At 46.5% G+C, this 15,523-nt stretch overlaps 1 protein-coding gene across 1 annotated transcript; it reads left to right on the top strand.

The window, feature by feature from the left end:
- The first annotated feature begins 7,463 nt into the window (after positions 1–7,463).
- LOC113247489 (butyrophilin subfamily 1 member A1-like) lies at positions 7,464–15,311 on the top strand. Its single transcript, XM_048220756.2, has 6 exons — positions 7,464–7,557; positions 7,747–8,100; positions 8,611–8,705; positions 10,135–10,210; positions 10,924–10,950; positions 14,713–15,311. The coding sequence occupies exons 1-6, from the start codon at positions 7,464–7,466 to the stop codon at positions 15,309–15,311; spliced, it is 1,245 nt and encodes a 414-aa protein (XP_048076713.2).
- The last annotated feature ends 212 nt before the right edge of the window (positions 15,312–15,523 follow it).

The following is a 15,523-nucleotide window of genomic DNA, read 5'->3' as shown; positions in this document are numbered from 1 at the left end:
TGTGCCAGTACCATGCTGTCTTGGTCATCACAGCTTTGTAGTATAGCGTGAAATCCGGCAACGTGATGCCCCCAGCTTTGTTTTTCTTTTTGAACATTTCCTTGGTGATTCGGGGTCTTTTCTGGTTCCACACAAATTTTAGGATTGTTTGTTCCACCTCTTTGAAAAATGTCATTAATTTTGATGAGGATGGCATTGAAAGTATAGATTCCTGTGGTTAGTAGACATATTAACTATGTTTATTCTTTTGACCCATGAGCATGGAATGTTTTTCCATCTGTTTGTGTCTTCTTCAATGTCTTTCATCAATGTTCTGTAGTTTCTAGAATATAGATCCTTTACCTCTCTGATTAAGTTAATTCTGAGATATCTTACGATTTTTGGTGCTATTGTAAGTGGAATCGATTCCTTAATTTCTCTTTCTTCAGTCTCATTGTTCATGTATAGAAATTCAACTGGTAATGATGTACTGTCTGGTGACTAACATAACATAATAAAAAATTTTTAAAAAAAGAAATGCAACTGATTTCTGAGCATTGATTTTGTATCCTGCCACATTACTGAATTGTTCTCAGTTCTAGTAATTTGGGGGTGGAGTCTTTTGGGTTTTCCATATAAAGTATCATGTCATCTGTGAAGAGAGAGAGTTTGACTTCTTCTTTGCCAATATGAATACCTTTTATTCTTTTTTGTAGTCTGATTGCTGTTTCAAGGACTTCTAGTACTATGTTGAACAATAATGGCAAGAGTGGGCATCCTTGTCATGTTCCTGATCTTAAGGGAAAGGCTTTCAGCTTTTCCCCATTGAGAATGATACTTGCTGTAGGCTTTTCATTGATGGTTTTTATGAAATTGAGGAATGTACCCTCTATCCCTACACTCTGAAGGGTTTTAATCAGGAAAGGATACTGTATTTTGTCAAATGCTTTTTCTCCATCAGTTGAAAGGATCATATGGTTATTTGAATGACATACTGGACCAGATGGACCTCACAGATATATACAGAACACTACACCCTAAAACAACAGAATACTCATTCTTTTCGAATGCACGTGGAATGTTCTCCAGAATAGACCATATACTGGGTCACAAAACAGGTCGCAACTGATACCAAAAGACTGAGATTACTCCCTGCATATACTCAGACCACAATGCTTTGAAACTGGAATTCAATCACAAGGAAAAATTTGGAAGAAACTCAAACACTTGGAAACAATGAACTATCCTGCTTAAGAATGAGTGGATAAACCAGGGAATTAAGGAAGAGCTTAAGCAATTTATGGAAACAATGAGAACAACACATCGGTCCAAAACCTATGGGACAGTGCAAAGGCAGCCCTAAGGGGGAAATACATAGCCATCCAAGCCTCACTCAAAGGAATAGAACAGTCTAAAATGCAGTCTGTATATTCTCACCTTAAGAAGCTGGAGCTGCAACAGGAGAACAGGCCTAACCCACACACGAGAAAGCAGTTGATCAAGATTAGAGCAAAGATCAATGAATTAGAAACCAGGAGCACAGTAGAGCAGATCAACAAAACTAGAAGCTGTTCTTTGAAAGAATAAATAAGATTGATAAGCCACTGGCAAGACTTATTCAAAAGAATAGAGAAAGGACCCAAATTAACAGAATTATGAATGAAAGGGGAGAGATCACGAACAACACCAAGGAAATAGCAACGATCATTAGAAACTATTATCAACAATGATATGCCAATAAATTAAACAGCCTGGAAGAAATGAATGCCTTCCTGGAAACCTATTAACTACCAAGACTAAAAAGAAGAAATTGATTATTTAAACAGACTGATTAATTATGAAGACATTGAAGCAGTGATCAAATAAGAGTCCAGGGCCTGACGGATTCTACAGGGAATTCTACCAAACATTCAAAGAAATAATAATACCTATTCTCCTGAAGCTGTTTCAAAAAATAGAAACAGAAGAATAACTACCAAACTCATTCTATGAAGCCAGTATTACCTTGATCCCCAACCCAGGCAAAGAGCCCATCAAAAGGAATATTACAGACCGATATCCATGATGAGTATGGATGCCAAAATTCTCAACAAGATTCTAGCTAATAGGATCCAAGAGTACATTAAAAGGATTATCCATCATGACCAAGTGGGATTCATCCCTGGGATGCAAGGGTGGTTCAACATTCGCAAATCGATCAGTTTGATAGATCTCCTTCTATTCTGAATGAAGTATTCTTGGCTGCATTTTCTTCTTATTTAGTACCCTGAATATATCTTGCCAGCCCTTTCTGGTCTGCCAGGTTTCTGTGGACAGGTCGGATGTTATTCTGATGTTCCTCCCTCCATATATAAGGAATCTCCTCTCCCTAGCTTCCTTGGCTCTAAGATTTTCAAGCTTCACTATTATATGTCATGGTCTATTTTTATTGATTTTTGGAGATGTCCTCCCTGCCTCTTGGACATATATGCTTGTTTCCTTCCCCAGATTCAGAAAGTTATCACCCATGATTTGCTGAAATATACCTTCTAGTCCTCTCTCTCCACCCCCTCTTGGATCCCAGTGATCCTGATAATGGTCCTTTTCAATGTATAATTAAATTCTTGAAGCGGTTCTTCATGGGCTATTAGTTGTCTTTCTCTCTTTTTCTCAAGTTCCTTCCTTTCCATCAGCCTGTGTCTAGATCACTTACTCTCTTCTGCCTCATTGACCCTAGCTGTTAGAGCATCCAATTTAGGCTGCATCTCATACATAGCATTTTTAAGTTCAGCCTGATTAGATCTTATCTCTGCCCTTAGAGATTCTTTGTTGTCATCTGTGCTTTTTTCAAGCCTAGCTCTTAACTTTGTATTTCCTATCTTGAATCCCATGTCTGACATCTTACTAATATCCATATCGATTAGCTCTGTGGCAAAGGATATTGCCTCTGGCTCTTTCTTCTGTTGTGCATTCCCCCTTCTAGTCATTTTTTCCCACAGAAGGGTGGGTGACCAAGTGAGCAGGGTCCAAAATATCAACCACTACCCAGGCAAAATACACCCTAGACAAATCCAAAGCAGTCGGATACCACAGCAGAAAAGCAAACCAAACCAAACAAAAAGACATTGAGGGGGTGGAGAGAGACTATAATCTTGCAGGGTGGACAAAGTGGGGTGATCCACTTGTTCCTGATTGAATTTTGGTCTGCGTGTTAGAAGACACTACATCCCAAAATGGCAAAGAAAGCAAAACATATATACGTATTTGAATAGAGTGGTAAAAGGACTAAAATGAAGCATATATCTATAAAATGTAGATGTAAAAAATAAGTTAAAAAGTGACTTAAAAACATAATTTGACTGGGTGTTATACGCAAACAATGAATCATGGAACACTACATCAAAAACTAATGATGTACTGTATAGTGACTAACATAACATAAAAAATTTTTAAAAATAAAAATAAATTTAAAAAATAAAAAAATAAAAACATAATTTGGTAAATAAGAATGTAGTTGAAACTGGGATGCCTGGGTGGCTCAACAGATTAAGTATTTGCCTTTGGCTCAGGTCATGATCCCATGGTCCTTGGATTGAGCCCTGCATTGGGCTCCTCACTCAGCAGGGAGCCTGCTTCTCCCTCTGCCTGCCTCTCCCTCTGTTTGTGCTCTCTCTCTCTCTCTGACCAATAAATTTTAAAAATCTTTAAAAAAAAAAAAAAAAGAATCTGGGTGAAATGGGGAAAAAGTTAAAAAAAGAGAAAGGAATGGAAAATATTGGACTGAAAGATAAATGAATCATGAGAAAACACCTGGAGCTGAATATACTATTTTCCCCTGGTGCTGGAGTTTTACAGTCTTGTGGGATCCATATATTATTGTCTACCTGTTTTTCCAGGCTGTCTTCTTGGGGAGGGGCCTGCTGTGCTGCTTCTCAGGTGTCTTTGCCTGGGTGCAGTTGCCCCACCCCTTGCCAGGGGGCTGGGTTTAGTGTAAGCTGGTCTTCTGTGTCGATTTTGTTCCCTGAAGGCTTTCCACACCTCTTTACGGGATCAGAATAAAAATGGTATGACCGGATCTCCGGCCCAGAGCAGAATGGTCATGGTCCCATCTCTTCAGTAAATGCTCTAGAACACACAGTTTTCACTTTTGCGTGTGCCAAACTCTGCCAGAGTCTTGCAGTATGTGCCCAGCATACTCCTCCTGGAAGCATCACTGCCCCTTGTGTGCCCTGGGACCACAAGCAGTTGTGGGCTCCTGCACGTACCATACCATGTTCCACTGCTCCTGGGCCATGGCTGGGTGCCGCCTTACTGTCCTCTCTGGGGTGACCACCACACTACAAGCCGTTGCCCAGTTGTGGGTGCAGCGGTTTCATCCCTCCCAGGGATGGCAAACAGGCCCCACACTCCAGTACTTTTGAGGCACTCAGGTATAGAGCGGTCTCCCTACCAGCCCAGATCTCAGTTTATGGTGACTGGAGCTGAGAGGTCCCTCCTGGGCTCTCTGACCATAACCAGCTTCCCTGCTCCACTGCTTAGGCACTCTATCAGTTCAGGCATCCCAGTTCATTCTGTGGCTTCTGGGATCTCGAGACTAAAATGACCCGCCTAGAGTTCTGCCCTTTAATCCCCTGAGCCCATCACTGGAGCAGATTTCTAAGAGTTACAATTTTGGACTCCAGTGTTACATCACTTTCCAGTAGCAGGCTTATGGAGGCTCCGTCCCCACTTCATTTTTCCCCCCAATATCTCCCTGCAGATTCACAGCTGCACACCTCCTACCTTGCAAAAAGTAGTGAACTTTTCTACTTCCAGAGTTCCAGATATATTTTCTTACATCTCAGGCTGAATTTGTGGGTGTTCAGAATGGTTTGATAGTTAACCAGCTAAATTCAACGGACCAGATGAAATGAGGTCCCTCTAATCTTTCACCAACGTGTCTTTTTCTCTTATTTTTAGTTTTATTCCTACTTTCTTTTTTTCACTTTTTCCTCTCTTAGTTTCCAATACTGGTTTTTTTTCTATCCGTCGCTCTTTTTCTTCTTTTTTCCATTTGTTTTTCTTTTTTCCAATTGCGGTGAAACTCATATACATAAAATCAACCACATGAAAGTGAATACTCAGTGATACAGCACATTCACAACCACGTGCAGCCACCACATCTGTCTCCTGCCAAATCACACCCCAAACCCTTACGCAGTTACCTTCCATTTTCCCTATCCTCACTGCTTGACCACCACAAATCTGCTCTCTCTCTCTCTGGATTTACCCCTTCTGCACATTTCATGGCAATGGGATTCTACATTATGTGGCCTCCTGTGTCTGCCCTTCAACACTGTCCTCCCATTGCACATCAGGGAGCCTGTCCCCAATCAAGGCTCAAGACCGCCCCTGAGGGGTTTGGACAACGTCTTCCGTAGCTCTTGCTACTCTGATAAAAGACTGTGGGGCATGCATGAGCTCAATCCCAGGAAGGACCCCTGACCAGTTGAGCCCACCTTCAGGATTCATTCTCCCTGGAAAGCATCACCTGCTTCTATCACGGTTGAGAATTCTACCTGCTCCTTCTAGTTGCTACCTCCCCAGTCCTCCCTTCTGATTCATAAGGACATTGTATCTGGGTTTTAGCTGAGGTCATTATCTGCTTCAAGGAATGCATAGGGAGATGAAAATGATAAAAAATATTATTATGAAAAAAAAAGAAAATGAGTGGCAGGCATAATTCTACATGTTTATATAGAAGACGGGAACAACTCCCTCACCAACTAGTTCCCGCTGCCTAGGGGAATGCAGGTGAGGGTTTGGGTTGGCAGCATCAGCCCTCGTGTAAGCACCGACTTTGGGAAGAGAAGCACAAACCTTCATTCCATAACATTCTGCCAAACTAAATTAAACACCTCACCACCAAGAAGGCCGTGCAGCTTTCTCTATACCTCTGTATAGGGAAACTCTCCCAGAAAATGTCTAGACTTGTGAGTCAACAAGAGGGAAACACAGGCATGGTTTAGTCAAGTGTCTTACTCAGGGAAGGGGTACATGAGGTGAGTGCTCTGGACCTGGCCCAAGTCAGTCCCCAGTGAAGACAGACTGCCATGGCCACAGAGAGGAAGGCAGAGGTTGCCTGAGTTCCTCCATAGGAGTCTCCAGGGGAAGTGCCAGAAATTGGCCAACTTCAACCTGATCATGAGAAACTTTCCCAAAGAAAATAGCCCAGCTTGTCAAGGACTGGAGGTGTTTTGATAAGGGAGCAACTTTATCTGAATCCCCCAGCTTCTGCCCTTGGCCTAGATCCCAGCACTCAAGAGCTGTATCTCCCGCCCAGGGCTCCATGGACCACCTTGCTTGGTCCCCTCTCTCCCCTTATCTCTTGCTACCAGGGTCTTGTTCCACACAGTCAGTGTGCTCACTTCTGGTGACCACACCCTATAGGAAACGCTTAGTTTATATATTTTTTATTCTTGTTGCAACTGCAAAATAGGAGCAGTTGGTATTTTTACAATAAGTAGTAGGAGGACTGTACAGGAACTGGGACACGCAGCTGCTCCTCTATCCAAACTCAGCCTGAAGACCTGTTTTATGCCCGACCTGGGACTTACAGAGAACTAACTAATTCCCTCAAGGCTCCCAGAAGCTTCCTGGGAAGGCTACAGCTGGACTTGGGCCAGGTGAGTGTTTCCTACTTTAAGGGCTCTCGTGTATGTCTTTACTTTCTACACACACCCTGTCCCTATTCTTGAGTGACAGGGAGACCCCACGGGCTTTCACCAAAGGAAGGCAAGCATCGAGGAGGATGAGAGCATCTGCCAACATTCTTCCTTGTACTTTACGTAAACACCACACCTGCAAGGCTCTGCTGGGTGAAATCACCCAGAACGTGGCAGATGAATCTCAGAACATGTGTCCTTGAAACTGAATTCACCATAAATAGTAAAGCTTAGGTGTGTCTTAGCTTCAGGCCACGACAGCGAAGGAGCCCTAGGGCTCATTCCCCTCCCCTTCCAACTGCACAGTTTTCCTTGGGAGCAACAGGGTCAAGAGGGCTTGAAGGGCTGGACAGATGGAGTCCTGACCTTGGATTCACTAAATCAAAGGTGTGTTTTCTCCCCCAGCGCTCTCTGTGCTCATGATAGAACAGAGCCAGGATCAGGCAGTACTCTTACACCAGTACGTGATGAGATGGAGTCCACTCGCTGGAAGATGTGTCTGAGTCATTCTGTGGACAGATGAGGATAACAGAAATGATATCCAAGAGTAGATGGACACAGCACCAGGTGGAGACAGCTGCTGTCTCTCCAGCTCCAGGACGAATAACTTGTGTGGGAGCCAGAGGGGCCAAGATAGTGAGGAGTGACCTTTCCCTCCCCTGGCCATGTTTTCTTCACTGCCGTTAGTCTCCCGGTGGCGTCCTACCTCCCACCAAACAGAAAGACAGAGCATACGAAAGAGGGACAGACAGAGAAAGAGACAGAAATTAACTCAGCCTCTGATGTCTGTGCCCAGCAGGGATGGCAAATGCACGTGATCCAGTCATCTTTCCACCCAGCTGCTCCATTGTCTTCATTATCCTGCAGCTCCTGTCCTGCAGTGTCCCTGCAAAAGGTAGGAGAGCTCCCCCCACCCCATGCTAGGAGGATGCCCCCTGTATGGAGAGGAATGCCAGAGGGGGCTGAGCTGGCACCTTCCAACACCAGCCATCAGCCAAGGATCCAAGCAGTCCTTTCCAGGAGAGAGGGCCCCTTGTCTCCTCACACCCAGCCTAACCATGGCTTTCCGGTCTGATCTCCTAAGGGAAAGCTGATTTCTCTGTCTGTGGGCCTGGCAAAACCGTTCTGGCTGTGCTGGGGGAGAATGTGGAGCTACCATGTCATCTGTCCCTGAATATCAGTGCCAAGGACATGGAGCTTCGGTGGTACAGGGACCAGCCATCTCAAGTCGTGCACCTGCACAAGAATGGGACAGACCTGAAGGAAGAACAGATGAGGGAGTACCAGGGAAGGACCACCTTCCTGAGTGCTAGGCTGGACCAGGGAAAAGCCACAGTGAAGATACACAATGTCACAGTTTTTGATAACGGGACCTTCCACTGCAACTTCAAAGATGGCACCGTGTCCGCAGAGGCCAGGCTGTTGCTGACAGTGGCAGGTAAGGGCAAGCTGCTGGGGCTCATGGTCTCCCCCAGAGCTTCTCCCCAAAGCTGAAGCCCAGTGCAGATCATCCCATTATGGCCCAAGCCTGAGCACCTCCCACAAATGCAGTAACATTTTCGCCAGGGGCAGTGATTCTTAGGAAACGCAGTTCAGGACACTGGACTTTGTTTTCTAAGTTTGCTTCTCTCCCTTTCCTGAGCCAATCCGCAAAGAGGGGAGCAGAGGTAGAGAGGGAAGGACAGAAGCAGAAAGAGAGACAGAGACACAGGGAGGAAAAGAAACTAATTGTGCAGTATAGGAAAGATTTTCGATCTTCCTGGGCCTTTTCTGTTTTTCCTGTGCTTTCTGGGAACAAGGGTAATATATGGCATATAAACATTACACAGAGTAAGTAGTCAGTAGTAAGTGAAAAATCTCTAATCCCTGCTGGAATTCTCAGGATCTGTACTTTTCTGATGGAAGCCCTGGTGGTTATGGAGACTGGGATGGGCGTCTCTTCCCACAGGGCTGGGCTTGAAGCCCAGAATCCAAGTGAGAGCCGTGCAGGGTGAAGGTTTCTGGGCACAGTGCACCTCGGAGGGCTGGTACCCAGAGCCCCAGGTACGATGGAGAGACTTCAGGGGACAGGCCCTACCTTCTATGACCCACCTCTCAGCCTCGCCAACAACAGGCCTCTTCGCAGTAGTGTCCAATGTGACCATCCAGGACAAGGAGGTGTGGGGCCTCTTCTGCTCCGTCTCCAGGCCCCTCCTTCGGAATAAGAAAACGTCCAACCATCACTTGCCTTATGAGTGTTCTGTTCTGTTCAGGCCACAAAAGCTCTGAACACCCTGGACAATAGGTAGCTAATATCCAATACTTTGCACAGTGACGGAATATTTTTCTTGTGATGAGAATTTTACAATCTACTCTCTTACGCTTTCCAAGGATACAACACACCACCATTCTCCACAGTTTCCATGCTGTTCATCACCTCCCCAGAACTTCTTTATTTCATAATTGGGAGTTCATACCTTTTGTCCCTCTTCACCCATTACACCCACCCCCATCTCTCTCCTCTGGAAATGACCAATCTGTTCCCTGCATCTATAGCTGGGCTTTCTGGTTTTCTGGGGCTTTGAGTTTTTTGTTTTGCTTTGTTTCGTTTTAGATTTCACATATACAGGAGATCATACAGTATTTCTCCCTGTCTGACTTACTTCACTTAGCAAATTGACCGCAAGGTCCATCCATGTTTCTGCAAATTGCATGATTTCCTTCTTCTTTATAGCTGAATATTATCCCATTATATAAATATGTTTTTTTTTTTATCCATTCATCCACCAATGGACACTTGAGCTGTTTCCACATCTTGGCTATTGTAAACAACGCTGTAATGAGCATAAGGGGACATGTAACTTTTTGGAGCTAATATTTTTATTTCTTACTTTTTGTATAAATGCCCAGAAGTGGGATTGACGGAGCATGTGGGAGTTCTACCTTCAAATTTCTGAAGAACATCCACCCGGCTCTCCACAGTGGCTGCACCAATAGCTCCTTTCACATTAGTGCTAAACAATATTCCATTGTCTGGATGGGTCACAACCTATTTATGCCTTCACCTTCTGAAGGACACCTTGGGGGCTTCGAAGTTTCACTCTGCACATAATTTTCATTTCCAAACAACCTCAAGCTTATGGAAAATTTGCAAGAATGGCATGCGGTATGCTGTGGAGAGCCACCCAGTGGCTTCTGCCATTTGCTTACCATTTCTCCTGTGCATCTGTCCAGGGCTGTCCAACCAAACACACAAGTATGTTTTCTGAGTCATTTCAGGTTAGTTATAAGCATCATGTCCCCTGACCCACAAACCCTGTCGTGTGTGTGTCCTAAGAACACAGGTGCTCTCCTTCCCTGAGATTCTTGCCTTTCTGGCTCTCTTTTAGCTCCATTGTCCAGAAGTTTCCCATCAATGGCATGGAGGATAGTGCTGCCTCTGATCCTAACTATGGCAGGGCTTGCCACAGTTGGAGCCACCTGTCTCTTCCAGAAATGTCAGAAAGACAGGAATATGGTGCAGCTGGAAGAAGCGACACTGTATAGAGCAGAGAAGCAGCACTCCCAAGGTAAGCAGGTCCCGGCAGGACAGATATGTCCCTTCCACCCAGGGCATAGATGTGGAGCCCTGCATGAAGTCTCCTATGTGCACCCTCAAGCACGGGATGGATGGGAGAGGCCTGCCTAGGACGTAGCTCAGGGACTGCCCACTTACCATATGCTCAGTGAAATCCTCTATCTGGGAGAGGTGTGCAGCTGCTCTTCAGTGGGTGACTTCGGGAAAGCTGGAGTGTCTCCATCACAGAGACAGACAGCTCTCAGCTTGAACTCGGGAGTGTCTATCAGTTGGGGATGATGAGAGCATCCTGAAACTGCTCAAGTGAGAAATGCAGCAGTGTGCCTGGCACGTGCCAGGGTCTCATTGTGGGTGCAGGGACCATCATCAATATGCATTGTTGCATTCACCCACCCACTCCCCCCCTGTCTGCTGTGTCCTTGGCCATAGCCATCAGGCTCCAGTCTGGGAGCACAGCACAGTGTCCCCATGACAGACGTGGGGTGTAGGGCTATCAGGATATGCTCCACCAAAGCCTTCCCTAGAAGAAAATGACCCAGATTACTGTTTTATTGGGCACCAAAGAACTTGTATTTGTTCAGGCTTTCCAGGGTCACAGCTAGAACTCATTAAGTCCTCTTTTGACTTAGCTTCCTAGAACTTGAGATCTGGCCCTATGGATCAGCACAATCCCACATTTTCCTACCTTTCTCTCTCTCATTGCAGGCTGGACAGAGGACAAAGTCATCAATGGTGAGGGCCATGCTGGGTGCTGGAAGCCTCTGCCCCCTACATGTGCATTTATGTGTGCATGTGTGTTTTTGTGTGTGCACATGCATAGTGTATGTGTTGCGCGTCTGTGTGTGCATGTATGTGCCTGATGTGTGCACATGAGTACATTTGTATGTGTTGTGTGTTCCTTTCTGTTCCAGAGTGCCTAAGTGCTGTGCTAAATGGTTCATGACAGTCACATGGTTCTAAACACCAAGTTTCAGCTGCCCTGAGAGAACTTAGCTCCTGTTTACTACCTGGGGGAGAGAGAGAGACTTGCAGAGCCTAGGCAGAAAGACAGCCAGCTCTCCTGAGGCACAGCCACTGGCAGGGTGGGAGGACACTGTTACCACAGAGAGTGCAGATCCAGGGACTTTCTACCCCGGGACACCATCTAGGTGGAGGTGTGGGGTGGAGAGAGGAGAGTCTGGCCGTGGACAGGGAACCCTTAGGACTGGGAGGGCCATAACTCCAGACCATGAACCAGGCACCTGAGAGGTATCAGGGAAAGTGGGGACACCTGTTTGAGCACAGCCACTTGTCGAGGGTTCAGAAGGCGACAGAGAGAAGCCAATCATCACTCATTAACTCGTTAATTCATATAAAATAGTGACCAGACCCCTCCTGTGTCAGCAGCCAGCCATCTATTAGTGAATGAAATGGCTTCCTCCTGTCCTCAAGGCACATAGATTCTATGTGGGGATGCAAGCCATCAGTCAGTGATTTTTCATTAACCAAAACTAGAAAAAATCAGAGTAAATATTATAGGAATGAACTGGAATACAATAATAAAGTTGGCCAGAGAGCGTTCATGTAGGATGTCCAGGGCCCTGGGGATGCTGGGATGGCATCATCTAAATGAAGGGCTAGGTGACCCTAGTGGGACCACAGCCTTGCCAGGAGGAGGGGTGGACCCACCACCACGGCAAGGAGAATGCCATCTGTGGTGTGCTGGGCTTGTGGAAGAGGATCCAATGGGGTGAATAGGCTTTGGATGCCCAGACCTGCAGAGCCTGGAAGGCCAAGGTAGGGGTCTGGATGTTACATGAAGCACGGTGCAGAATGAATGAGGGGGTTTAAGCTGGGGAGAGGCACTGATGGAGGAGAGGAAACAGCCTTGAGATGGGTCCTGGGGCCACAAGTAGCAGGGTTCAGCATCGGCAAGGCAAAGTGAAGAACCCAAGGTGACCCTTGTAGCAATTGTTCCTGGTCCCATGGTGTCTCCAACTAACAGAAGTCTTGGGACAAAACAAGACTGATTTAGGCCAAAGAAGTGAAAATCATCTCGGACCTCTTAAGACTGAAACTTTTTCAGACATCAAATGGGGATGTCAGATAAATTTTAAATACACAAGTGTGGAACTCCCAGGAGAAATGTGGACTTGAGATAGGAATTTGGGGTCTATGGCATATATCTGACCTTGAAAACCAGGAAAGTGAACAAGGAATTACCTCATTTGTCTGCACACCTAAAATTACTCTTCAAAATTTTTTCTTTGAAAAAGAAATAAGATTAAAAAAAAAAAAAGGAAACGTACAGGGCAAAGAAGACATATCCAAGATCTAGCCTCGAATAACCTGGTATTTGAAGGTCTGTTTGAGCAGGAGTCTGGGCAGAGTTGTGGAGGGCCAGGGGGTACTTATCCACTGAAATCCACAGATACGGTGTGGTGAGAGAGCAGCTGGTGGCATTCCGTACAGCTGACATGTAGGGTGAGATGAGATCAGGAACATGACCTCATAGTATGATGTGCAAAGAGAGGTGTCCCCTGTGGAGACAGCTGGGAGAAAAAAATCGTAATTACTGTCTGTGCAGCTGAGCTTACAACTGGTGAGTGGAAAATCAAGCAGAGTGCTTTATTTGGGTTTGTCTTGGTTTTACTTTAACGTCCTTTACTTTAAGGTAGCAGAGCACATCTGTTGCCTAAAAAGAATGATCTGTTGTGAAGACACATGAAGCCAGCAGGGGGAAAGAAAATGCACTAGAGAACAATTTTGCAGGGAAGATAATCTGCAGCGGTGGATAGGATGGAGCACAGGTGTGCACTGGCGGCGAGGTGTGGGGTGGTGTGCAAGAAGTCATTATTGAATAGTTTTGTATCAATGTTAATTTTCTGGTTTTGATCCTTTTACTGTGGGTTATGCAAGATGTTGTCACAGACATATTGTTTGTGCTATTTTTCAGCTTCTTTATAAGTCTGGAACTGTTTTTTAAATGTGAATAATTTTTATTTAATGATGAGGGAATTTGGAAGAGCAAGAGCCAGGCTCATTGCTCAGCTATGGAGTCCATGTTTGACCATCATGGAGGTGGAACATGGGCTCCATCCCCACAGCCCAGTCTCTAAAGGGAAAGGGTTTGAGTGGGGCAGAAGGTGGAGTATTCAGGAAGCAGCAATGAGAATTCTGGGGGGGAACAAGTATTCTTTACTGGAAAGCAAAAGGGAACAGGGTTCTATCCAGAAAGAGGTAGAGACCCGGGAGAAAGCTGGGGTTCAAATAGGAGGGGAGCATGGGTCCTGTGCAACTGACAGGGATGGGGGTTGAGGAAACATGAGTGTCTGGGGCATCTGGGTACAGCCCCAAACAACAACATACCTGGCTTTAGAATGGGCCAGGATGGACACTGGCTAGGAGGTTTCTGTTGTTGAGAAGGTGACTGCAGGGCAGCCTGCTGCCCAGCTGGTCCCCACACACCCTCCCTGCCTCCAGTGTGGAGCCCAAGGGTAGACAGTCCCTCCCCCAGATCACACACTGGGGTTCTAAGGGCTCTGAGAGGGATGGCAGGGCAGGAGAGAGGGGCTCTGTTTTGGAAGGTGTTCATCTCAGCTGTGGGGCTCTTAAAATGCCTCTTGGGCTTTCCACATGTGACTCTTCAGTCGTTGACCCCAGAGCTATCCAATGACATTTGCATCGCTGCACCTGCGGCACCTTCTCCTGTCCGCCTGCGTCCTCCCATGTCTTCCTACGTGTCTATCTCTGTCTCTCTGTCTCTGTCTCTCCATCTTGCTCATTGGGTCTCTCTCTGTATGTCTATCTCTCTCTGTGTCTCTCTATCTTTCTCTGTCTCTCTGTCTCCCCCATCTCTCTCTTTATCTGTATCTGTATCTCTATCTTTCCTTGTCTCTCTATTTATTTCTGTCTGTATCTGTCTCTTTCTCTCTCTGTCTCTCCCTATTTCTCTCCCTATGTATCTCTGTCTCTCCTTATCTGTCTGTCTCTGTCTTATGTCTCTCTCCCTATCTCTCCCTGCCTCTCTCTACCTCTGTCTCTGTCTCTCTCTGTCCCTCCCTATATCTCTGTGACACTGTCTTTGTCGCTATCTCTCCCGTATGTCTCTCTGGCTCTCTCCCTATCTCTCCCTCTTTCTGTCTCTGCCTTTCTCTCTGATTCTACCTGTCTACCTCTCTTTCTGTCTCTCTCTCTCTCTTTTTCTCTCTCTCTCTCTCTCACACACACATACACACCTGCTGAGACACACAGCACAAGAGGGCAAGCAGACCTCACAGTGTGCCAGCCATGTCCCCTCATCGCTAGAAATCCACCCCGGCTCCCACCTGGAGCTGCCTCAGCTGCACTGGGATGGCCTGTTTGCACAGGGCCCTGGGCAGAAAACAGGGGGACCACAGGGACTCCCAGGGAGGCTGCGGTTTCACCTAACCCAGAGGCACTAGAGTCCACTCCATGCAGGAGCGCAGGTTGGGGACACAAACCCCCAAGCCTAACCCTCTCCTCTTCCCACAGTGAGCCCATCCCTGGACCCTGACACCGCAAGCCCCAAACTCGCTCTGTCTGAGGATGGGAAGAGTGTGAGGCGGCTGTTCTTTGACCAGGAGCTGCCAGATGTTCCCAGCAGATTTGACCAGGACCCCTGTGTGCTGGCCCGGGAGCAGTTCTCTGCTGGGAGGTATTATTGGGAAGTGCAGGTGGGGCATAGGAAGGCCTGGAACGTGGGTGTCTGTCTGGAGAGCTTGGATCGGAAGGGAAGGATCCCCAAGGCCCCCCAGCATGGACTCTGGGCCCTGGAGCTGTACAAGAAGACGTTCTGGGCCCTTGCCTTCCCAAGAGTTCGCCTGCACCCTCCAGAGCCCCTGCATCAGGTGGGCATTCTCCTGGACTGTGATGCTGGCACAGTCTCCTTCTACAATGTGGACAATGGATCCCTCATCTACACATTCTCTGGACTCTCCTTCTCAGAGCCCCTGAGGCCATTCTTCTGCCTCTGGACACACGACCCCACCCCCCTCATCATCTACTCAGATTGCCAGCCCCCAGAGGCTGTGAGCTCTCCTCAGAGCCAGGTACCGGAGAGCATGAGGACCCTCCTCCAACAAGACCCATGAACTCTCTGCTCTAGCCTGTCATAGATTTGGGGGAGACATATCCATTCTCCATGCCAGCTAGGCCCATACAAGGGTGCACCTTTCTGAATTATCCTGTCTTATCTTCATTTTCCTTCCCTGTGGAATACTAACAATGTATTATGGGCTGAATCATGCACCCTCAAATTCACATGTTGAAGCCCTAACCCCCAGGACCTCAAGATGGGCTGTAT

The sequence above is a fragment of the Ursus arctos genome, unplaced genomic scaffold (assembly GCF_023065955.2).
Source record: "Ursus arctos isolate Adak ecotype North America unplaced genomic scaffold, UrsArc2.0 scaffold_5, whole genome shotgun sequence".
Taxonomy (NCBI): domain Eukaryota; kingdom Metazoa; phylum Chordata; class Mammalia; order Carnivora; family Ursidae; genus Ursus; species Ursus arctos.
The sequence above is the reverse complement of the archived record's forward strand: the minus strand, read 5'-3'. Positions and strand labels throughout refer to the sequence as shown.

Coding starts and splice junctions, on each gene's coding strand:
- LOC113247489 (XM_048220756.2), top strand. CDS start 7,464: ATGGCAAATGCACGTGATCCAGTCATCTTTCCACCCAGCTGCTCCATT. Junction 7,558..7,746: donor CTGCAGTGTCCCTGCAAAAG/GTAGGAGAGCTC, acceptor TGATCTCCTAAG/GGAAAGCTGATTTCTCTGTC. Junction 10,211..10,923: donor AGAGAAGCAGCACTCCCAAG/GTAAGCAGGTCC, acceptor CTCTCATTGCAG/GCTGGACAGAGGACAAAGTC.